This window comes from Chionomys nivalis, chromosome 5 (genome assembly GCF_950005125.1).
Source record: "Chionomys nivalis chromosome 5, mChiNiv1.1, whole genome shotgun sequence".
NCBI classification, from domain to species: domain Eukaryota; kingdom Metazoa; phylum Chordata; class Mammalia; order Rodentia; family Cricetidae; genus Chionomys; species Chionomys nivalis.
The window spans coordinates 68,348,701-68,374,059 of record NC_080090.1 but is presented as its reverse complement, the minus strand read 5'-3'; the positions used below and the strand labels follow the sequence as shown (position 1 = coordinate 68,374,059).

The 25,359-nt window shown below is 44.9% G+C and overlaps 1 protein-coding gene across 2 annotated transcripts in view; it reads left to right on the top strand.

Annotated features, from left to right (window-relative positions):
* The window catches only part of Colgalt2 (collagen beta(1-O)galactosyltransferase 2), a 99,162-nt gene extending 82,096 nt beyond the window's left edge, over nucleotides 1–17,066 (top strand). The window contains exons 7-12 of one of the 2 annotated variants that reach the window (XM_057770527.1): nucleotides 876–952; nucleotides 5,005–5,111; nucleotides 9,487–9,619; nucleotides 10,668–10,795; nucleotides 13,906–14,112; nucleotides 14,922–17,066. In XM_057770527.1, coding sequence (XP_057626510.1) covers nucleotides 876–952; nucleotides 5,005–5,111; nucleotides 9,487–9,619; nucleotides 10,668–10,795; nucleotides 13,906–14,112; nucleotides 14,922–15,192 — 923 coding nt within the window. In that variant the 3' untranslated portion in view covers nucleotides 15,193–17,066. Of the gene's footprint in view, nucleotides 1–875; nucleotides 953–5,004; nucleotides 5,112–9,486; nucleotides 9,620–10,667; nucleotides 10,796–11,458; nucleotides 13,199–13,905; nucleotides 14,113–14,921 lie in introns of those variants that run through there. The other variant, XM_057770528.1, reaches the window with a different exon arrangement.
* The last annotated feature ends 8,293 nt before the right edge of the window (nucleotides 17,067–25,359 follow it).

Below are 25,359 nucleotides of genomic sequence, written 5' to 3'. Positions count from 1 at the left end.
TGTAGCAGAGAGGTAATGAGAAGCAGACAGGTTTAATGTACATGCTAATGGCAGAGCCCATTGTACTCACAGAGGCTTGGAGGTGGTCCATAAAGCAACAAGGGACTTAGGAACGATGACTCCAATGTTTTGGTCCATACAACTTACTGAGTTAAAAAAGTCTTCACTTCATTGTATATGCCTGAAATATTATTGCATATCAGAGTAGAGAGACCAGGAGATAAGTGGATATGTGAATCTCTGGATTCAAGGAAGAGAATCCATCAAGAGAGACATTTGAGAATCATTAGCACCACAAGGATATTTGAAGCCAAGGAACAGTGTGACCTCATGTAGAAAAACAAAGGAGGACAGATCCCCAGAGCAGACTGACAGCCAGAAAGCTGAGAATTAATAAGGAGGTATGTTTTGAGAAAGAGCCAAAGGCTTTTGGGAGACCAAGTGAAATGAGGATGAAGGAGTGATCCTCAGTGATGTCAGACTAGAACACCACCCCAGATGCCCATGCCTGGAATCCCAACAGGCTAAGGCAGCAGACTCAAGAGTTTTGGGCCAGCCTGAGCTACATAGCAAGTTCCAGACTATCCTGGGCTACAGAGTGAGAGCCTGGAAAGAAAGGAGAGGAGGAAGAGAAAGAGAGCTCTGCCACCGGTTCTCATAAGAAGCACTTTGATGCGATGTCAGGAACACAAACTGGTTGGAACTGGTGAAGAGAAGACAAGGATGAGATGAGAGAAAGGATCTGGACAGGGTGTGGGATGAAGAAACTAACGGCGCTGAGGGGACTGCAGAACAGCTGTCCCCACCCTGGTGTCAAGCATGGGTCTCGGTCCCTGACCCTCCTCTAACAAAGCTCCCTTTCTTCTGCCTTCCAGTTGACCGTCCTCCAATGGAACCTTCCCAGTTTGTGTCAGTTGTCCCTAAGTATCCAGACAAGATGGGATTTGATGAGGTAGGAAAGTCTCTCTCTGTGTCTGTTTCTCTCTCTCTCTCTCTCTCTCTCTCTCTCTCTCTCTCTCTGTGTGTGTGTGTGTGTGTGTGTGTGTGTGAACATGCATACGTGTGCTCATGTTGAACAAGAAGACCAAACATGTCTGAGACAAAGCCGGCATGCTTGGCAACTGGGAAGGCCCCGAGGACTTGGGTCTGTTGTCATTCTCTTTTCTGATCTTCACAAAGGAGGACTGGAGAAAACTGAATCAAAAAGAATTATTTAGTCACAAATGTGAATTTGCTATGTATTTTACTGAACTTCTTATTGCTGTTCGAGGATAAGGTAAATATATTTTATGTTCTGGAGACATTAACTTTATTCTGCCATAGGTGAGTGGATGGAAAACTATTCCAGAACACTCTATGCTTTGTTTCCTTTCTGCTTTTCTTCCATGGGAAAAGTTGGAGGGCAGAATCAAAGGACAAATGAAGAGAGAAGCAAGTTCTAAAATTCTGTCTCTTGGCAGGCAGGAACTTTCGATAGTTTCCTAGGGCCACGTCTGCCATGCAGTTCTAAGGATGCAAACAACAAAGCAGAAGTGGGTGGGTAGCTCAATGGTAGGGCCCTTTCTCAGGATGAATGAAGCCCTGGGTTCAATTCCTGGCACCACAAATGAAAGGGGGAGGGGAAAGAAAAGAAGGAGAAAGAGAAGAGGATAGGGAAATGGGGAGAGAGAAGGAGGGTGGTGAGGGAAAGGGGAGGATGGGAAAGAGGGATGGAGGGAGGCAGAAGAGGAGGGAGAGGGGAGAAACAGAGGGAGGGAGGAAGGGAAGAAAAAGGAAGGAAGAAAGGGAGGGAGGGAGGGAGGGAGGGAGGGAGGGAGGAAGGAAGGAAGGAAGGAAGGAAGGAAGGAAGGAAGGAAGGAAGGAAGGAAGGAAGGAAGGAAGGAAGGAAGGAAGGGGAGCAGATTACACAGAGGCGCTGTTCTTGGCAGTGTGTAAACAGACGGTCTGCAGGGCCAGAATTGCGAGTCTGTGTCGCAGAACCCTTCCCGGCCCCTTATGTGGTTGCTGGTCAGTACTGAGGAGTTCTGTGGTCTGGAGCTGTGACATTCCAGGAGGCCACAAACTGAGACAGAATTCTTCCAGAGGCTCTGGATTTAAGCCAAGCATTGTGCTTTGAACTCGGTACACTTTAACAGGAGCAAAAGGCCTTATCACATTGGAACATTAACATCTGTGTCCCCAAACACATCCATCCCAAGGAGCTAAAGAAGCAGGAATTGTGCTTTCCTCTACAAAACTGACTTGAAGCTAGACTTTCAAGTTGAAATGGGTACTTCATGAATATCAAATAGTGATTGTGCTATTTCCACAGTAGGCAGAAAAAGGAGAGATGAATTTAAATGTGGCAAAGTATAAATAGACCTTATTGAGTCTAATTCTATTTACTAAAAATAGTAAATAGTAAATAGTTTTCAAAACTGACCAGTGCTTCAAGGGTGAGCTGACCAGTACCACAGGGGTGGGGGGGCCCTACTTGGCTGTGGTGGGATGTGGTGGGTGGCCTCTCCCTGGGGTGGGCTCTCCTTGGGGTGGGCGGGCTCTCTTTAGGGTGGGCTGCCCCCCCCCACACACACACACTTGCTGTGACTGAGTGCAGCTCTCATCCCATGGGGCTCTGGACTTTTCTCCTCCCCTAGGAGAGGGCGCTCAAGTGTCTTTCATGATCTCCCTTTTTTCTCCTGGTGTCCTATTTCTGTGAGGACCAAATCACAGCCAATGAAACAAAACCAGGACCATCTGGCTCCGCATTGGGCAGCCTTAGGCCAGCCCTAGAAGGTGAGGCAGGCAGGGACTGCACTTTCCACAGCCGGGGATAATCATCTCTCTGTCTGCAGCAGACATGGGCTGTGGAAAAGGGGTGTCAGAGGCCTTTTCCGTCCTCCCATGCTGTGACCTGGTTGCTGTGTCTGGCTGCATTTGGCACTCAGCTCTTTGCTCTGTTTGCTATGAGCGAACTGTCTGTGTTTTTCCTTCGTGGCTACTCACTTCACTGCCCCTGCCCTGGCAGGGCCCAGGACGGGACTATTATTTACTAAAAGCTTCCTCGACAGGAGGCCTCTGGTTTGCAGGGGACTTTTGGGGATGCTTCTCTGTTTATTTTGCTCTGTTTTGCTTTGTCTCCTCGGGTGACCCCAGGTGACTCTGTGGTTGCGCAGGGGATATGCCATTTCCTTCCTACGTCTGTAAAACCCGGGAACAGTACATGGCCCTTGACGGGATTCTAAACAGGAGAAAACGAAGCATGAAAGAACCCAGTGCTTTAAGTTATAAAATCCCAAATTTACCACACACAGCAATCATGGCCAATATTTTTTGTTTTATTAATAATTATCCAGTTAGGTAAACCCAGAAGTTAAATCCTGCTGCCATGCGCCTGCCGAGCCCCCATCTCACAGAGATGTTGCTAAAGGATTCGGTTGCTCCCATGAATCTGTGTGTGAACAGACATGAGACTATTTTGCAAGGGAAAACTGAAAGCTTAGTTAGTATAACTTCTGATCCTCCTGAAACATATATTTAAAATTGTATTCAGGATGATCATGGAGCCAAAACTCAAGACAGTAATTATCTGAGCCCCAATCTGATATATTGTAAAACAGATACAAACAAGTTTTCAAATGTACAGGGATTAAGGGGTGGGTTTGTTCAAACCCCTCCTTTTCTAGATAGCAGAGTGAATGACCCAGAGGCATTAAATGTCTTCCCCCAGGGTCACCCAGAGGGTTTGAATGTCCCTGCCACGTCCCCTGCTTAATCAGGAGGAAATGAGTGTCCTCTGCCCTATTCCTGTAGGTTTCTCCTTCGCTGTGACATAAATTCCCGCTGGCAGCTACCATCTCCTAATTTTGATTCGTTTAATATTCCAAATCAGTTCATTATAGCTTGTAGCAAGAGACCCTTATTCAAATGTTAACTTACAGACCGGTAAGATAATTGTGCGGACGGAAGTCCTTGCTGCCAAAATAAAAGACGCGGGTTTGATCCTTGGGACCCTCTGACCTCCATACCTGCGCCATGGCACACACAGCCATGCATTTATACCATACCCACTATATAAGTACATAAGCAAATGTCAATGCTAGCTTACCTGCAGCAGTGTTCACGGGGCTTCCGTGGCCTTGGTGGTGACTATGTATTAGTACTGCTGTCAATCAGACATTGACAGGCCAATGTGAGGGGTACAGGGGCACTCAGCCCCCACTCACAAACTTGATGTACACATCCTCCCTTCTGCACAAGCCAGCAGGTGTCCTCTGCAGAGCACCATACAAATATCACACCCAAAGCTGTGTTTTACACTACTCTCCCGTCTGTCAAGGATAACCCCCAAGGGGATGGCCTCGTTTTCTTCACTTTCTTTTTCCTCTTAGCTCTGGAGAGCTGAAGAATTCAGCGGGGAGTGGAGGGGGGGCAAGCTTCTGAAAATGTGATCTTGGAAGTTTGAGGACTAAAAGCACTATATGGATACTCAGATTTTTCTTTAATTTTTGGAAGATGTAAGGCTTCCCTTACCTACGATGTGGATTGTGATGATACCAAGCACATACTCATGGGGTAGAGCCACAGTGATCCCAGTTCCTGATGAGGAGACTGAGGCTTAGGACAGACAGCAAGTGACGGTATTAAAAACACAAGTATACCGACACGTTTGGTCACTTGCTTTGATTTAGCCATTTGGCAAACCACTTCTTCCCCATCAGCGCTGTATGCATGCAGTTTAACTCACCTTTGGCCTTTCGGGTAGTAATTTTTTTAACTTTACTTTCTCAAGAGTAGGGAGAATAGCGGGGAAACCACAGGTTAGGCCACTGCTGATGGTTGCATTTAGAAATCAGCTCCATTTTGATAAGTAGCATTTGCTCCCACGAGCCTAGTAAGGAAATACAATGCATAGCTCTCTTCCCATTCCTTATCCTGCAAACCCCTCTGGCCCTGACATTAGTTTTGCTCAGCGTTTCAATTAACCTGAAATAAACCTTGATCCACTTTTGCTTCCCACATCAGATTTTCATGATCAACCTCAAACGCAGGAAGGACAGGCGGGACAGGATGCTGCGCACGCTCTACGAACAGGAGATTGAGGTCAAGATCGTGGAGGCCGTGGATGGGAAGTGAGTTTTCTACTTGTCCCCTTGCAGAAGTGGTTGGAGCAGGGTACACAGGGTCCTGGAGGGAGGCTCCTCTAAGGCTGTGGGCCACAGAAGACAGAGGCTTGAGAAGGATGCCCATAGCAGCCGGGATGCTCATTCCAGCCTGCGTAGTGGGTCTAGGACTCACTGCCCCGCCAGTGACCTCTGACCCTCACACCACTGGATGGGATTTCCCTGTCTCTGGCCATTGGGTTGTGGTGGTTTCCAGTTTCCTCTCATGGAGAAGGAGGAGTGTATTTGGAATTGTGTTCTGATCTGAAGAAAACAAACCAAGCAGATAAAGGTCTATGTATCTCATTGTGTGAGACACCTAGATTCCTCCGGGTCTGATCACAGTGGCCATTTTTTTTTCCTGGGAATGTGACAGGAAAGTCACACATACCCAGAACTGACTATAACCCAGGCTGCCTAGAACTTAACTGTTCTCCTACCCCAGCCTCCAGAGTGCTGGGGTTTACAGGTGTGTGCCTGTTTTATCTCCTATATTTAAGGCTTCGATCCATGCTGAGCTGTTTTATATATGGTGTGAGGCAGGGATTCCCTTCTCGTTTGCATATGGCCATTTGAGTTTCTCTGTACCACTTCTTTAGAAACTGCACTTTACCCTCTGAATCTTTAGAGTCTTTGTCAAAAATGAGCTGGTCATAAATGTAAGAGACTTCTTAATTTCATTAAATTAATCTATAGATCTATCCTTATGCTGGTTCCGTGTTGACTTCATGACTGTAGCTTCGTGTGTAAGGAAGTGCAAGTCCTGAACTTTTGCTGTTGTTTCGCAAGGCTGTTTTCCCTATCATAGGTGCCTGGTGTTCTGTGAGTGTTAATTGCTTTACGCACAATACACACACACACACACACACACACACATGCCAATTTGTATTTTGATTGGAGTTACACTAAATCTACAGATCAGTTGAAGAGTGCCAGGAATTGTAACAAGTTGCTTCACTTACTAGATCTACATCAATTCTTTGAAGGAGGTTTTGTTGCTTTCAGTTTGTAAGTCATTTACATTGTTAAATTTGTCCCTTGGCATTTGTTGATGGCATGGTAATAAAATAATTTCCTTAATTTAATTTTTGAATATTTATTGCCAAATGTATACAAACACTATTGATGTTGTATCCTTATCACGGACTCTGCAACCATATTTATCAATTCTAATTGTGTATGTGTGTGTGTGCATGCACGCGCGCACACACACACACACACACACACACACACCAATTGCTCTGGTTTTTCTGTAGGCAAGACCTTGTCATTTACAATTGGAGAAAGTGTTAGTTCTTCTTTTCTGATCTGGATAGCACTTATTTTCTTTCTGTGCCTTATGGCCCTGGTTATTGCCTGAATAAGAAATGATGAGAACTGACATTTTTGTCATATGTCAGAAGATCATATTCCTGATCTCAGGGAGAAAGCATTTAGATTTTCTCTGTTGAGTACTGTATTAGAGGCATGGCTTCAGAGAGGTGATGATGTATATCTTTTGTTACTGTTTTTTTGTAATTTCTTAACATTGCTGTCAGATGCCTCGTCCATTGAGGTGATCACATAGCTTCTTGTCCATCAGCATGGCATGCTGAAATTGCTACATCTTCACACCACACTTGTACCCTGGAAAAAAGTTTCACCTGCTCATGCACACAATCCCTCACTTCTGTTGCTAGATTCTACTTACTGGTGTTTTCTTGAAGATTCTACATCTATCTTAATAGGAATATTGGCCTGTCATTTTCTAGTTTTGCTTCAAATAAATCTGGCTTCATAGAATCATTTGGGATTGGTTCCCTCCTGCTCTATTTGTTTTGAAAAGGTTGTTAAGAATTTGTATTAATTCTTCTTTAGACATCTGGCTTTAGGCTTTTCTTTGTGGAAAATTTCAGATTACTAATTTGCCTTTTTTCCTTGTTTTAGATCTAGTCAAATTTTTTTATTTTTAAGTAATTTCACCTTTGTATACATATGCTCATTTAATCTAGTTTTTTTTTAATTTTGGCAAACAAACTTTTATAATATAGCCCTTTTTACTTCTTATAAGGTCAGTAGAATACCTGCTCTTTCATTTTTGAATTTAGTAATTTAATAGTAAATGAGACTACTTGCTTTGTTTATTTATGGGTCTAGGTAAAAGATTGTCAGTTTTTATTGATCTTTTCAAATAAGCAGGCATGTGTGTGTGTTCTGCATTTTTTTCTTTTCTATAATTTATTTATTCTAATGTAGGCTGCACTATTCTCTATTTCCTATTTAATGTGAGTTTAATTTGCTTTTCTTTTGCTAGTTTTCAAAAAATGGTTGGTTAGGTCACATATATTCCTCTTTAATTAGATTGTTACAGCTATAAAGTTCTTAAGTTGCTATATCCTGAATTTTCCCTCGTTTCAAAATATTTTCTAGTTTCCCTTTTGATTTCTTTTTAGCCATATAATATTTAGAAGTGTGCTAATTTCGTGGGTTTGTGAATTTCTCAATTTCCATTGTTATTGATCATTCCACTGTGTCGTTTTAATATACAGAGGTTTGATTTATGGTCTCTGTGGTCTTTATGCTTTAACACACATGGCTTTCTTGGAGAATGCTCCAGGGACACTTGAACACAGGCATGTCTTTCTATCATTGAATGGAGTGTTCTGCAGATGTCTGTTAGGTCTAATTGGATTGCAGTGTTAGTCAAGTGTTATTTATATGTAAGTCCTACGCTGTTGTCTTTAGAAAATATTCTCCCTGCAGATGTGTGTTCTCTGATATTAATATAGCCCCTCATCTCTCTTATATAAGTCCTACTCTGTTGTCTTTAGAAGATATTCTCCCTGCAGATGTGTGTTCTCTGATATTAATATAGCCCCTCATCTCTCTTATGTAAGTCCTACGCTGTTGTCTTTAGAAGATATTCTCCCTGCAGATGTGTGTTCTCTGATACTAATACAGCCCCTCATCTGTCTTATGTAAGTCCTACGCTGTTGTCTTTAGAAGATATTCTCCCTGCAGATGTGTGTTCTCTGATATTAATACAGCCCCTTATCTCTCTTATGGCTGCTGTTCTCATCGCGTATCATTTTCCACTTTTACGTTCAACCTATTTGTGTTTGGAATTTAAATCCCGTCTCTTGTGGACAGCATATAATTGGATTATTTAAAATTCCTTGTTGCTGATTGCCATGTCTAATACATTTGTCGTCACTACCCTTTTCTCTGGCTTCTGAAGGCTTAAAACAGGAGGTGAGGGCTTTGGAACTTTTTTTTCTGCAAAAATTTACAGCTTTGAGAATAAATAGTTTTGTCTCCCAGATTCTCAGAGATATAATAAAGGTTTTCAAAAACCAGTATTATAAACATCTTAGCTCTCGGTTTTTCCTCTGAACTGTTTTGGGTAGCCTCTCCTTAGACCTAACTGGTAACGCTGCCCAGATGACGCTGATGTTAAAGCGAGTTTGGACAAATGCCTGCGGAGAGGACCATTCACAGAGACCGCGCCCACAGTCTGGTCAAATAAAGACAGGCCCTGAGAATGGGGCTTCTGGAGACGCCTGGTTTGAGTAGGGGTGATGTCCTAGGGACAGGTCCTTGGGGAGACCCCTCCACCCTGTCACTTCAGTGGCCATTTCACCCCAGTTTTCACGGCTACTCATGGTTTTATGAGGTGCCTGGTTGTCAAGGATGATGTAGGATTGGGGAGAAAACAGTTCAATTAAGGTAAAGATAAAACCCACAAAACCAGCTGTGCTTAAAGAGAGTCTGCTGTTTGCCTTAACACTATTCTGAGGATTATTGTGGGACCTTAGTTACTTTCCGGAGTCTCGGAAAACTGATGGCGGCCATTCTCACTGGTGCCTCGTTCCTTTTATGGAGAGGCCGGCACTCCATCATTTGGAAAATTTATCTGTGTTGTTTTTATATTGGACCTTGTTTTAGTTTTAGGTCCAAAGGAATGCCACATGAGCATGGTTTCTCTTCTCTTTACTTTTGGCTCTTGGCCCTTCCGGGATGTAATGGGCCTATAAATTGTTTCTCCTTCATTAGGAGAGAACTTTTTCAAAACAAAACAAAACATGTTGGGCACTGGGAGGGATGCACGCATGTAGAAGAGCCATTTTACCATCATCATACTCGGGATGCTACTGTGGCAAACCAGCCCTGAGGGCGCCAAGAGAATTACAGAAAACTTTCTCCATGTATACAGAGGCTCAGAGGAAACATGCAGTCTCTCTCTCTCTCTCTCTCTCTCTCTCTCTCTCTCTTTCCCTCCCTCCTTCTCCTCCTCCTCTCCACCCCCCCCCACTGGAGTGGGGACACCTTGACTTAGATATCTTCATGTGTGTTCTTTATCACGCAGGGCTCTCAACACAAGCCAGCTGAAGGCCTGGAACATTGAGATGCTTCCAGGGTACCGGGATCCCTACTCCTCCAGGCCTCTAACGCGGGGTGAAATTGGCTGCTTCCTTAGCCACTTCTCTGTCTGGAAAGAGGTAATTAATGACTTAGAGGGACAGTTTGGTGATGAGGAAGAGGGAGAATGGAACTTTCCAGGTGGCTTAGAATGGGATGTGAGAGGAGCCTATGGCTGCCTCAGAAGCAAGCTTGAGACTTGCTCTTGTTTTGTACATCCCATCGCCCAAGGCCCACAACAAAGACACTTGGACGGTGGCCTCAGTGCGACGTGGGGTGGTGGCAGGTGAAGGCATTCACACTGTATAGACTTGATTTCTCTTAGGTCATCTCCACCGCAAACAGGAGTGGTTAGTGTGTGTCTGTCATGATAGCATTTATCAAATGAATTCATGCAAGAGTCACACAGAAGGCATGCGAGGCAGGGTCAGGAAGGATGGGTAAGAAGAGTCAGAGACACATCCTGACCCTGTGCCTTACACTTCCAGACACTAATGAAGGTGGCATTGGAGTGCAGGGTCCATGAATAAGGCTCAGCTCCCCCCAGAAAGGAAAATAACAAAAAGGAAAAGAAAACCAAACTACAGACCCCTTGGTGTTTCCTTGAATGATCCAGTTTTTTTTCTTTTTTGTTTGTCTTTTGTTTCTTTAAGCTTTAAATAGAATGTTACAGAAATAAGTAGAAGTACATAGATCCTAAGGTACCGTCAATGAAATCGCACACGGGGAAGACACCCATATTAATAATTACTGGCATCAAGAAACAGGTGACACACATGCTGGAGGTGTCCCCCTCTTCACAGCCTTCTGGTCACTCTTCCCCCAAAGGCTACCACCATCCTTATGGTATGGTCTGCCTTTGTACCTTCCTTGATGTGACTGGAACTGTACTGTAATACATGTGACCCTTCAGTATTGCATATGAGAGACATCAACCCGCCAGACTGCTACTGTTGTAACACTGATGGAGTTGTAGATCGTCTGACCTCAGTGCTATAAATATGCCACCATCATCGATACATCCTGCTGTCCACAGACATGTTCTTGGATCCAAGTTAGGAGCTTTCACAAATGAAAATGCATATCGAAGTTTTCATACAGTCTTTCTCCCATCGGTGCCCTTTACAGGTTATTGACCGGGACCTGGAGAAGACACTTGTCATTGAGGACGATGTGCGTTTTGAGCATCAGTTTAAGAAGAAGCTCATGAAGCTGATGGATGACATTGACAAGGCTCAGCTGGACTGGGAACTGATGTGAGTCACTAGACAGCATACAAAGGCAGTCTTTGCCAAGGTACAGAAAGCCCACCTCCCCAGGAGGCAGGAGACCCAACGCAAGCTTCCTGCCATTTCCGTGGTTTTCACACCACAGATGTTTCTAGAAATAAGAAGTAGAGAGAGGTTGGGCAGTTGTTTTTTCCTCCACCTACTGTCCAAGGTAAGAAACTACAGAACTACAGGAGATTTTTTTTTGGGGGGGGGGGGGGCTCTTGACCAAGCAGTGGAGAAGCCCTGAGGACTCTTGGGAGGACAATGGAAATTTCACCTGCAAAGCAAAGAGGCCTATGGGCAGGGTGTGAAGAGGGAGGCATTCATTAAAGGGCTAACTCTACTTGAAGCTCAGCTCCCAGGACCTGGCTGCCTGTGCAGTCCCTGACAGGGTGGGTGTGGGAGGCTCTGAAGAAGGCTCCTCTGCTGGGAGGAGGTTGTCTAACAAAGGCAAACACTGACAGCTGGGCTGGGGGCAGGAAGCCAGGCTCCCTGGAGGGGTACTGGCTCAGAGCTAATGTTAGTTAATGCTCCTCTCTTGCCTCGAAGCTAACATCTTTTCTTTCTTCTTTCTTCCCTTTCTCTTCCCCTTCTCTCCTTTTCTTTCTCTTTCTTTGTGAAATAATCAATGCTTTCTGATCCTTCCAGTGAGGCAGAAACACCCCAAGGTCCCCAGGTGTGTACCCAAGATAATACTGTCAAATCAGAGCCCGCTCATTTGGAACAGCCCAACTTTCCCTGCCCTTCCATCCTCATCAGGGAAGATAATTTTGGACCCTGGTGGAACACCTGTTTTTACAGAAAATGGCCCTTTCTGAGCTTAAAAGGAAACCCAGCAATGGCCCAGTTAACTCATAGGAACTAGACTGCAAAAACCAGTACAATGTAATAAAAAGAGGCCTTCCCCTGTCGGACTTGAGCCATGTGATCCATATCCTAAACAGTTTGTTGAGGTCATGGGTCAAGCCTCCAGAAGTCACTGCTCTTCAGCCCTTCCTGTGGTAAAACCTCAAGCCCATACAGACTGGAAGCTACGCTGTGCTCACGTGACACACGGAAAATCAGCTTTGACTGACACTCAATAATCATGGAAAACGCGGTCCAGGACACCTAAAGCAGATTCGGCACAGAGCCCTGCTTTGTGTGTGGCATGGTTGGTGCATTCTCAGGCCAGAGTACCAGCAGACCCGAGAAGGAAGGACAGTTGTCCTGATAAGGAGAGAAAGAGTATTCTAAGACGCCACAGATTCACGTTTTAGAGAACTGCTGGCTGCTTTAATGAAGAACTGCTCCAGCCAAACATAAAAGCTAATCATCCATCCGTGATTAGCTTGTTGTTTCCAGGGAAAAAAAGAATAAATCGGGACAATCTAGACAGTGGCTGGACTTACCTGGGAGTTTCCTTCAGTAAGAAATGCAGTGTGGGTCAAATATGTTATTTCAGATTTTCTGAACACACTGAAAGTTAAAAATAAATGGGGTAAAATAGGTTTTATTTAACCAAATATATCCAAATATCACCTATTTTAGCATGTAAGCAATATTTTTAACCATTAATGAGATAGTTTATGGTGTTTGTACTATCTTTAAGGCCTGTGTATAATTACACTCAGAACACATTTATACCCAGAAAATAAAATGTTAACTGTTCAACTGTAGTCCTACCAGATAATAAACTTGCTTTGCAGGAAGAAAAGCATTTTACAGAGCTAAAATATCAAAATTGTAACTTATTTTTAAAATCCTTTTGAAGTTTTTGAAATTATGACGTCATTTCAATGCTTTCCCTTTCCTCTCTCCAACCCCTACTATGTAGCCCTCCTTGATCTCTCTCAAATTCATGGCTTCTGCCTCCTCTTCTTTAATTGCTGTTACATATTTATATAAATATATTTATTCCTAAATATCTAAATATAGATATTGTTTAGTCTGTAGAATGTTATGAGTATGTATATACTTCAGGGCTGACCACTTGGTATTGGATATCCAATTTGGGGGTTCTTCCCTGGGGTGGGGAGACTCTTTCTCCTGCTCTGGGTATTCTTTAGTTAACTGTAGTTCTTTATCTAGGGTAGAAACCATCTATGTTGGCATGCCTATTGGTGCCATCCTCATTTGGGTCTTGTTTAGGCCACCATGTTGTGGAGACTCCATGGGTGTGGCTTCCCACATTCCTGGGGCATTCAATCTCATGGCAGATACCCTATAACCTCTGGCTCACACAATCTTGCCTCCTCTTCTGCCATGATGTTCCCTGAGCCTTAAGTGTAGGAGTTGTATTGGAGGCGGGTCCATTGGGGCACAACCTAAATTAGAATTTAAAATAGTAAGACTATAAACTCTGTTCTTCGGCCCTTGCAGCCACATTTCAGGTATTTACTGAAAGATTCTTTCCTACTACACACGAGAAATCAGACTCTTCAGTCTGAAATGACTGTGACTGTGTGTGTGGTCCCCAGAAGAGCTGAAGATGGAATACGTTCTCATTCTGCACACCTCTGTGCCTTCTTCAGAGCATGGGCAGAGTGTGAAGTGGGGAAGGCTTTCAGAGCTGTCACTCAGCCCATCCAGAAGGAGCCCTTTGGGGCTCCTCTTGGGTTTCTACATGCTCTACTGCTGACTCTGTCTACCACAGCCTTTTCTATTCCGTTCACACAGCACTTGGGAAGTGGTACAGAAAGCATCCAAGGCTGAGAGTCTGGGGGCGTGAAACAACAAACTCAAGATTCCCACATCTGGCCTCTTTCGTTCCTTTCCAACTTCTCTAAACACAGCTGGAAATCCCATATCATCCTTGGGAAATCATCCAAGCAATTTTTTCATCTCTTCGTATCTTCCCTTTCTGGCTTAAAGACAGACCACTAGGCCTGAGTAGTTGGGGTGCTGATGAATGGAGCTGGAGAACTGACTTCATGAGGACCAATAGCAGTGATGGATCCTGACGGAAAGTTCTCTGTGGTAGTAGACATTATCACAAGACACAAGAGTCCAGGCTTTAAAATATCGTTTCAAACGAAATGTGTGCTCTGTTCTTCTAATAGTCAGTGTCCTAATGCCAAGTTGGAACATTTCTCCTCATTCCCATTCCCTTACAGTTACATCGGCAGGAAAAGAATGCAAGTCAAAGAGCCAGAGAAAGCGGTGCCCAACGTTGTAAATCTGGTTGAAGCTGACTACTCCTACTGGACGCTGGGCTATGCCATCTCTTTGGAGGGAGCACAGAAGCTGGTTGGAGCTGATCCCTTTGGGAAGATGTTGCCAGTGGACGAGTTTCTGCCAATCATGTACAACAAGCATCCGGTGTAAGTCTCCTGCCATGGCCACCCGTCTCTCGGGCACACACCGTTTAGGAATTAGACCTCCTGGGTCCTTAGGCGTATGTGCAATAGCTGCTCAACCAGTGTCTCCTAAACTCATGAGTGGAGTAGGAGACCAGGTTCTAACTGCGGCTCCTTCTCTCAGATCCAAGTGATCTCCAACTCTGACCTTCACTTTACTGTTGAGGCTCCCATGATGCAACTTGCTCATTTTGTTTCATCAGTAACGATGGAACCAGCTACGTGTCATCTTTTATGTGACATGCTTTACCTTTGAACCCTTGGAAACAGAGTCAAACCATTATCTCCTGAAACAGAAGGGAAATTAGTAGCTATTTAATTAATGTTTACTTCTCTCACAGACAAAGATCCTGAGTATGTATTCTCCACATAACTTTCATAGAAGCCCGTGGAGGAAGGTCAAGATGTCCCTCCACTGCCACCCCATTGCTGCTGTCGGGGTCTCAGTTGTCATTTGTTATCCAGGAACAGGACACTGGTTGTGCATTGACCATGTTTATTTATCACTAGGAGTCCAACAGAGTTTAACGTTCACCTTTTAGAGCAAGACTTGAAGCTCCTTCACTCAAGTCTTCTACCCACTTACAACAGAACAGGTTGGGCCTGGCCTTTTTGCTTATTTGTTTGTACAGATCTTCTGAAAGCCTTAAGTAGTAAGATCCTCTACAATTGATACAACTTTGCAAGGCAGGGAAAGAACCCACATGGTTTCAGGGTTCTCCCCTGCTCCCCCAGGCACCCGCTCTCATGTGCCCCTGCACCTCTCGTTGCAGAGCCGCGTACAAGGAGTTTTATGAACCCAGGGACTTGAAAGCCTTCTCCGCGGAGCCTTTGCTTATCTACCCCACACACTACACAGGCCAGCCTGGCTATCTGAGCGACACAGAAACATCAACCATCTGGGACAACGAGACAGTGGCCACTGACTGGGACAGGACACACTCCTGGAAGTCCCGGAAGCAAGGACACATCCACAGCAAGAATACAGAAGCACTGCCACCGCCGACTTCTCTGGACACTGCGCCTTCAAGGGACGAGCTCTGAAAGCTCCCGGGAGTAGTGTCTACATGGTTCACCACTGTATGGCTTTTCTAAAGGGATGCTCTTCTGTTTCTTCCAGGTTTTTTTGTTTGTTGGTTAGTTGGTTGGGTTTTTTGTTTTGTTTTTGTTTTTGTTTTTAGAGAGATGGTCGTCATCTAATCAAAGTGATTTCATGTGATTGATCAAAATAATATACTTTAAATAGTGAAGAACAGAGAAATCAGAAACCAAATTCCCTGGGATACCTTTACTGGAATGGCCAAGTTAAACTGCAGTTCAAATGCCCGGTTCTGCTCACCAGCCATAGAACGCTGTTCGCCACACAGATGTGGCAATAGCTCATATTCTTGTCCAAGAGATGGCACCACCAAGCTGTCAGAGCAGTAAGTGGGCAGTCAAGGCGGACAAGCCATTGGACCTGGTTACTCATTTGAGCGGTCCATTTTCTGTGACAGATGTGACCTTGAGAATGTCAAGCCATCTAAACTATACTTATTGGTCTATCTTATGTGACCTTGAACATTGGCCTATGTAACAAATGCCTGGGAGTGGGGAAATCAAATCATTAATTTGGCTTTTATTGAAAGGAGCTCTGTCATGCGCCTACTACAGAGTGGGTGCTTTCTTCTTGGCCTCCTTATCCAGTGGAGTGAGTAGCTGGCTTGGGCTGAGATGTGGCTCTTGACCATCATGGCAGCTAGATCTCTCATTAACATGCCTAGCTTCCATGTGGCTGTAATATTTAGATATTTATGAGGGGAATGTCTTAATCTTTGGCATTTTTATTGTGGCTTCTTGAGTCCAATATGTACTATTTATAAAGAAAATGGTAATATATACGACGTAAGGAATGGGGTGGTTCCAGCCCTGTGCGGGGTTCCCCCGCTGCTCCAGCCCCTCCCGCCCTTTGCGTCACTCCCTTCCCTGGGAATGGACTGCAGGTGTGATTTAATATGTCACTGTTAAGAGGCAGAACACATTTCAGGCTCACAATCGCCCTCATCTTGGATTGTCATTGTATTCTGGATTATTTATTTTACAAATTTGTAAGAAACATTATAAGATGAGACAGAGAAACCGGTGTCTCAGGCTCTCATCCCATGTTGGGGGACTGCAGTGTAAGGCGGGTCCAACCATCTTAGTTGTCTGGATTTCTCAGCAGGGTCTTAGCAGGGAAGACCGCTGGCAAAAGAGGCTAATGCTAAATTATTCTCCAGGGAGTGTGGGAGGCCTTGATCTGGACAATAGGTTTAAGTTGATAATCTGCAACTCTTCTAAGCCAAAAAATCTTAGACACCCTTTCTCAAAAGATGGCCCCCTACACGCCTTCCTAATTTCTTCATAGACTAATATTATGTCAGGTGCAACGTTGGACTGTGTCATGGTGCCCAGACTCACAGCCCTGTCTGAGATCACCTTGCTTCACCTCAGCCTCCTGGTTCTGTCGGCCTTCCCTACCAGCTGGTCAGCTGGAGCTGAGAAGCCAAGAAGCCAGGCTTAGCCAGCTCCAGTTTGCCTCTTCTCCTCTAGAACAAAGGAAGAGCGCTGGAGAGCTCCTGAGAAACCTTAGGCAATCCCTGGGCCTCCTTGGGTGTTTGGTATTTTGTCTCTAATCTGAATGTGCGTGAGTATGCCTGGCTTTAACTATGCTATTTTTAGAGGGTGGAAGGTGCGCTAGGAGTGGGGAGAGACTGGGTTGCTCTTTGCGGTGTTGTTGTTGTTGTTCTTGTTGTTTTAGTGGAGAACTTTTCCCATTTGCCCTGTCAGCTGGTCTGATGGATTTAAGACTTTCCATTTTTAAAAGATATTGCGTTTCAATTCTAGAATTTTAAGTTAGGATCTTTCCGACTGTGAATAAACATCTGTCTGTTTGTCCAGCCTGTGTTTCTGACTACTCGGATCTGGGTCCCTGGTAATGCTTTCATGTGATTTCATGTGATTATTCTACACTCTTCAACAATCCAGAGGTTCCTGGACCTCATAGTTTGTCCCGCCTCCCTGGGACCGCATCTTAAACCTGGGCATCTGACTTTTGCTGTGACTTTTGCTTCAGTGCAGACTTTGCTCTGGCCCTGGAGCTGTTCTTGGTGCCGGAGAAGCTAAACCCCATCTTGATTCCTCTCAGGATCCAAGCTGGTATCTGCTGACAGAGGAGCCCGACCTGGGCACTGTGGGGGGTGGGGGGTACTGTGTGTGCTAGCACCTGTAGTCTGCAGAGGGCACATCCCTTCAGATCCCTTGGAAACTTGAAAGGGGGGGGGCATCCCACGTCCAGGTCTGTCTTACTGTGCTATTTCAGGACAGGGAAGTGATGATCTGCCTTCTGAGCTCGTCAGAAAAACTAAACAAGAACCTTATCTCTAAATTATGCTTCCTCTCTGACTCTTCAAACCCTTGCCGACTGGGACTTGCATGTCTGTGCTGGGATGTTGAAAACCAGAGAGAACCATGAACTGCCGTGGGATTCCCCACGACAAATGAGACAGGGCAGCTCCTGCCCTGCTATGCTGTGGGAGCTGCTCTGGACAGGTGGGTAGGCGTGTGTGAGCTGGCGTGAATCGTGGTGCATGCTCAAGACAGCACTCTCCCCCACAGGGAACTGAAAGTGCCCATCTTTCATTGTGCTGCCACGAGTCCATCCAACTATTCAAAGATAAAATGGAAAATCAAACTTCCTCCCCAAGTCTCCAGAACCATGTGTGAGCATTGCCTGGCCTCAGGCAATTCATTCTGAAAATGAAAATATTGTGGAGACAAGTGCAGGTCCCCTCTACTGTGGAGTCCAATCAGTTCAGGAGCAGTGCAGGCAGGTAGCTGTATTTTAGATATTGCGGTGGGAGGGCTATAGGGTACCAGAGGAATTGAGTCTACTAAGGAGGTCTATGGGATGGTGAGGGAGGAGGACAGGGTGTGGCAGTTGGAGATGCTTTCCAGGCACAATGAAAGGAGGCCAAGATCCATGTAGAGCTAATGGGAGAGTCTCTGGGATGGAAAAGTTGAGGATATGTTGGGAGTGATAACGGAACAGGGCTGATTAGGTAATGACAGCAAGCCAGCTTGATTACTTTCTGATCCTGGAGACAGAGGTTTCTGTTTGGGGGAGGGATTCTGGGATTTTAAGGCTTGATTTGTTTCCTGGCAGACAGACAGTGCAGAAAGTTCTGGAATAAAGTTGTGCCTGAAGTCAGAAAGTTTCCCATTCAGGTACAAACCCGTTGATCTTACTGTTTCTCACTTATGGTTGGAGCAAGTACCTAAAGCAAAGATGGCTTCCAGGAGGCTTTTTTACGGTTGTACTTATGTGGTACTCTTTCCAACCAGGGGGACATGGGGACTGAGCCACAAGTGATCTCCTTGACTGACAAGGACAAGAAGTCAGTTCACTATGGAGTTAAATAAGAACAAAATAATGTCACAGGTACGCAAGTGTTTGTGAAAACGGAATGTAATGGGTTAGACCCACGGACAGACAGTCCTGGAAACTGTTAGTATGGCCACATTGCATTTTGTAGGGACATTTTGAGAACCTGCTGCCCCAGAGACATTCTCATAAATATGGAGAGGGAGGAGAAAGGACTTATGGGGTCCCCTGTGAGCCTCCAATGACAGCCTCCTCCACGCAGGGTATCTGAGGCAAGGAAGAAAAGCCTAGTGGGTTTTCTGCTGGCCCACACAGAGAAGAGAACTAACGGTGGTGGCTTTGTCACGCTACCAAACACTACACAGAAAACGGTGCCTCCTCTGTGATGAGGGCAGGAAAAGATGAACTTGCTTTCGTGTTCAGGAAGAAATTTTGATGAAAGTATTAGACACTGGGAGGGATCCCAGGATGTCAGTATGCCATTAAAATTTTGGAGGCCAAAATTATTCTGCTCTGCGAATTCACTAAAAACTCTCTCTCCCACCCTTATGGTCTTTCCCTCCTTTATTCCCATTTCCTCTCCTCATCGTGTGTGTGTGCGCGCGTGTGTGTGTGCATGCATGTGTGTGCGTGCATGTGTGCGCGTGTGTGTGTGCTCCACTGTACATGTTCATAATTAAAATGGTCTTGCTTGGGCTGCTCTCACTGCACTGACCGCACTGCTCCCAACCCAAGTCATCCTCCCCTGCTCTGAGAAGGGTGGGGGTGGAAAGAGTGACGAATCTGCTGAGAATCAATTCTTTTTACTCTTGAATAAACTACATTTTTAGGCCCCTCCCTGATTTCTTCAGCTTCATTTCCCTTGAAAGGGGTGTGCGAGTCAAATTCCATGTGAGAGCGCTTCCACGGTCTGAAAAACATCTGCTCCAAAAGCCCCCGGGGAGCCTGCAGAGAGCTCCTCCATGCAGTTCCCAGCCCAGAGGTGTCCAGAAGCTCACTCCTGGAAGACTGCACAGCCTCCTGCTCTGTCTCAGAGCAGCTTAGAAAACAATCTGTGAGAAAGCATCCCCTCTGGAAGGAAAAGCAGGGTGCGGAGCAGACAGGCCGGCCGGAGTTCAAGTGTTAGTGTGGGAGCCTGAAGGTTCTGACCGCTATTCTAAGCCAGCCTGATACCATGAAAACTTGACAGGGATTGTATGAGTGTCCAACCTGACCATGCAGGGAAAACAAAACAAAAAAGGACGAGCAAATTTGAGGGAATGGGGATGTGCATGGATGAAGAGGAAAGGGGGAGCCAGAAGAGCAAAGTCCTGATACCCAGAGGGATTCTGGGACAGAAGTACAAGAGGAGATGAGAAGATGCTATGTCATGTCTGGAGGTAGTGATGCTGGTGCACCGGCTGGACAGGGGAGGAAGCAAGTAGAAGCTAGCGCTAGGGGGAGGTTTAACTGAGCTGTTACTAGCCTGGTCCTTAAAGTGACCACTTTATTCTTTGAAGCCTACCACAGTGGGAGCTACCGAGATGGGGTTAGGTCTGCTATGAAATGGCTTTATAGCGATAGCCTGGATTCAGGCATATGTATGCCTCTGGACAACAGGGCCTTTGGAGCCAAAGCCCCTTCCTGCAGGACAGATGCAGGGATCAGACTCAAAGAAGAGACACAGGAATGACGGAAGCTTCTACTGAATGAGGTTCTCTCACTGTATAACAGGCCTGCAGAGGGCATCCAGGAAGGTGGGTACCCTCTGAGGGACGCCCAGCTTAGGGCTCAGGTTGCCTGTCAAAAGCCCCGACTGCACAGGCTGAAGGCTGGCCACTGAGTCTGAGCAGAGCTGGTATGCCTGTCCTCATGAGTCTCTCTGGGCCACAGCCAAGAAACAAGCTGTAGGAGCTGCAGGCATGCTCCAACTCATGAGTCAGTCTTTCCCAAAGGCAGCGGCAGGCTAAGCTTTTCCCAGGGTGCTGTTCCACACACAGAAGCTTGCCTTGAAGATTTTCCCATCTCACACCTGGAATTTGGGCTGCTCTCCCTCTCAAGAATGTTGGGGCTTCCTTTCCTCAGCCAGCTGAGCCTGTGCGCCCAAGCGAAGAGCTTTTTCCACATGTGTTCACTCGACACTGGATAAACCTCAAGGGGTAGGAATGCCTATTAATTAGAACTTTGCAGCTAAGGCAATAGGTAAATAATACAACTTGTCTAAGGAGGTAAGCAGGCAGGGAGTCAGTCTCCTTAGGAGTCAGATCTCTGCCCCCTGTGCCCCACCACACACACACACACACACACACAGCAAACTGCAGGGCCAACAAAATGTCTGAGAGCTCTCTCTCTCTGATTGATAGATGGGAGTCTGTAGCTCCAATCCATGATATATGATATACTAATTATTCAACAAGTTATCAAATACACACACACCATAGTGTACATTCTCAGACAAGATTTTCCTGGAACCTTGGCTGTTTGCTGTCATATAAATGAGGATTGTGGGTGTGTGGGAGAAAACAGTCACTTAGAAGGCTGCTTCCATTTCAAATTTGGCACCTCTATTTATTGAGAGGAAGCATGGAAGCATCACAAAAATGATTTTCAGTCAGCTCTTGTTTAAAACGCTATCCTGGCACTCACTTATGTGTTTAAATACGTGACCGGACCCGTGACACATGGCGTTGTTCTGGTGATAAATGGTGGCGGGATTGTGATGATCCCTCATGAAAAGCTGAGGTAGAGGGTTTGGATATTGGCCATGAAAGCAGAGGCTAAGAGAGCTTAGGCTCTCCCAGAAAGGGAAATCCTGTATCAACAGACCCACTAAAAGGGGTGGGGGAAGGGAGAGAAGGGAATACTTGAGGGTATGGCTTCAATTAGATCAAACTGCTAAGTAAAACAAAGTATTTCCACACAGGTTACAGGTTTCTGGGCAGGGATACGGAGGGCCTATATGCAATAGTAATTGACGTTTATGATCTAAAATAGACTGGCTTCTGTTGAATTTTTCTGCCTTTTACACAAATTCAAATCATTCTTTCTGATACTTCCTCCTTTTGGCATCACTTGTCTTCAGCTTCTCCTTTGCCCCATGCCGCCCGCTCTTAGGTCTTCACCATCTATTCTAAACACTGTCTACAATGGCTATGGAACATTCTAGAAAGAGACATCAGTGCTCGACAAGTTCTTCAGGTGTTTGTCTTTTGCCTCCCCTGACCACAGACGCAGGATGGAGCCTCACCGTGATGGGGCCATGAATGATGGCTGAAGCACCATGTCGGTCAGAATTGTAAAGCAGGAGGTACTGAGTCCTGGGTCACTGCTAAAGAGACTTGCCTGGCTCCTGCTGTATTCACGGAAAAGAAAGAGAAAATCTCTGGTTTAAGTTACTGAGGTTGCTTGGTCGCTTCAGTCTAGTCTAGGTAGCTTAACAAATACTTCCGGTGACATTTCATTTCCGACATCTCTCAAGGAAAACAGCAATGTAATTAACTTCTTTTATTGGGGTTGTAATTAGTCTCAGGAGCTCCTCCATCCTACAGAGGTCAGAGTACAGCACAGCACAGCACAGCAGCCTCCTGCAGGCTTACCTATGTGAACTTGAAAGTGTTTCAGAGAGGCAATCTAAAGACATGAATGTAGGCAAAACTCTCCAAGACTGATGTCTACTGGGGGGGGGGGGGGCTCACTTTCTAGAATGGTTTTGAAAAATTCATCACATAATACCAGGGGTCATGCCACATTATCAATTCCCTTTAAAAATACCCACTTGTTTCCTTTAGGGTTTAGGAACCTGGCGTGCCAACGTGGGGCTAAATAAATCCACCTAAAACCTGAGAAAGCCTGGAAAGGAATCCTAGACACAAGAGAACAGAGTTAAACATGGCCTTTTGGTAACATCATTTTCTCAGGTGGGCTCTTAAGAGAGGTCTTCTTGATTCAGCGGTAGCAAAAACAAAACAAAGAAACCATGTGATTTCAAAATGGCAACTTCCTGGTTCACCAGCACTAATGGCTGACTCTTTCGGAAGGCCTGGCTATGAAGCATTTAAATGGGGTTTGTGAGCAGAGCGCTACAACTTGCTTAATGGCAACAGAGACCCACTGTGTGCCTGAAAAATGGGGCAATATGCATAGCTCTCAGAGGCAGCAAACATGCTTTCTCCATGTTGAACTGGGGAGAACAAGCAGGAAGGGCCATGTTTGTCCTAGACACATCTGCTCAGCATTAAAAAAAGAGTGTTTCTGGTCAGAAAATAATTACAGAAACATAATAAAGACAGATTCAGATAAAAAAGACCTCTAAATGGGTCACAGTGTTGGATAAATGTACATAGGCTTGGGAGAGACAAGAAATAGTTACAAAAGGAAGTAAATGGTTTTTAAAAATAAAACAAAATCTTTAAAGAGAGTACAGTTATATATTAAAGACAATAATAAAATAAATATTAAAAAGTAACAGAGTGAAAACAAATAAGCCATATAAAGATGTGCCGTGGCTCCTTTAAGAGAAGGCTTGCTGACTCAGCATAAGAAGTGGCAGCTTCCTGGCTTGTGCTGCCAGCATGAACTCTGGCTCTTTCAGGAGGCCGAGCACTTAAATTGGGTTTGTGAGCAGCGTGCATGGCTCTCAGAGGCAGAAAACATGCCTCCATTATGTTGGACTGGGCAGAGCCAATGGGGGGACAGCAGAATTGGTCCTAGCCATGCCTGCTTAGCATTTGGTCAGAAAATTATATATATATACAATAAAGACAAATTCAGATAGAAAAAGACCTCTAAATGTGTCACAGTGTTGGATAAATGTACATAGACTTGAGAGAGGAAAAAGAGTATAGATAGCTATAATATAAAAGAGTACAGTCTTAGATTAAAGATAATAAAATAAATATTAAAGTTGTAGAAAAAGTAAAAGTAAAGAAAAATAAGCCACATAAAGATGGAATATACACAGAGAGTCTGGATCATGTATATATCATGTTTTCTTTATAGTTTTTGACTGTGAATGAGCTAAGTACAGTGAGACATTTTGTTGTATGGGCTGCTAAGCTAAACTGACATATATAATTTTAAAGGTATCTTGACTTCATAATTTGGGTCTAAGGATTGTTACTTTGGAAAAGAGGTTCTTCTTTTGTTTCCACAGAGGATGAGAATCTGTGGAATCCTTCTACACTGATGCGGTTTGATGGACCAAGACCCCCTGAAAGGTTGCTGTGAAACCCCCTAAAAAAATTATTTCGCCCAACAAAAAGCAGGAAGCAGTTTGGAGAAGAAACTGTTATTGCCTGGACTGCTTGATGTTATGCTGTATGAACTAGACATGCAGGACCCACAGAGAGATGACTGCTGAAGCAGCCTAAAGAAGGTGAGACAGTCCTTCAGGGTTCCTGCTTCATGAAAGAGTCTGCCAGACATTTTGCAGGACATAGAAGAAAGTGACTGACAAATACTGCCAATATAGGTGGAACTGTCTTTGAAATTTACTGCTTCAGCCGGGCGGTTGTGGCTCATGCCTTTAATCCCAGCACTCGAGAAGCAGAGGCAGGAAGAGCTTTGTGAGTTCAAGGCCAGCCTGGTCTACAAAAGCTAGTTCCAGGACAGGCTCCAAAGCTACAGAGTTTTTTTGTCTCAAAAAACCCAAATAAATAAATAAATAAAAATGAATGAAATTTCCTGCTTCATGGAAAAGTCTGCTGGATACTATGGTCCTGTAGGCTGAAGGTGGGTGCCTGCAGCCTTACAGAAGAACTTTGGGTGACTGTACAGACAGTGGGATGTCTGTCAATTCTAGAGTTTTGGAAGTTGCTTACAATGCATTTCCTGTTTACTTGGGTAATATTATATTCTTCTGGAGTCTTTGGTGGAGTTGAAGAATAGATAGTTGTAATTATAGTTATCCTTGGTTATGATAAAAAATAAAGTAGATATAAATGTTGTAACTGTAATTCTTGCTTGATACCTGTCTTGTTATATGTAATTTTACTATATTAAAGTTAAAACCTTCCTTTTTATTTAAACACAAATGGGGAAGTGGTGTAGGAAGTCCTTCTGTCTATGTGTTGCTTTTATTGATTAATGAATAAATCTGTTTCGGCCAGTGGCTTAGCAGAATAGAGCAAGGCAGGAGTTCCAAGCAGATAGAGGAGGAAAGAAGGCAGAGTCATGTAGCTGCTGCCGGAGACAGAAGTGCTGGAACTTTACCCTGTAAGCCACAGCCACATGGCAATACACAGACTAATAGGAATGGGTTAATCCTAGATGTAAGAGCTAGCTAGCTAGCAATACGTTTAAGCTATTGGCCAAACAGCATAGCAAATAATATAGTTTCTGAGTGATTATTGGGTGGTCTGGGCAGCTAGGAACAAACAAGCGGCCTCCTACTATAGGAACCTGTAGGAAAGTAATTCTGGGTGACAATATAAGAACAAGGAGACTGTGTTGTATGTAGTCAGCTGAGATGGGACGCCTTCTGAGATGACATCCCCTTCCATGGAGGATTTCCTTGACCACCAACAGTTTTACGACTGTCCAGACGGTGGCAGCACTGTGTTTGAGAAAGGCTCTAGGTGAGATAGCAAGGCCTACCTTAAATCCTCACCCCAGGTTCACAGCTTTAAAGGGCAGCCCTGGTGCCTGGCTCCTGAGAAAAGCAATGGAACAAAGCAGCACCACTGACCATCTCGTTTCTCTCAGTTGACAGCCCTTGACAGTAGAGACAGCCACTGCCACTCGCTCTTCCTCTGTTCTGTCTGGTAGGTTCAGAAAAGGCTTCTGAACCAATGCTGGCAAGCCCGGAGCCCGGGACCCACCCAATTAACAAC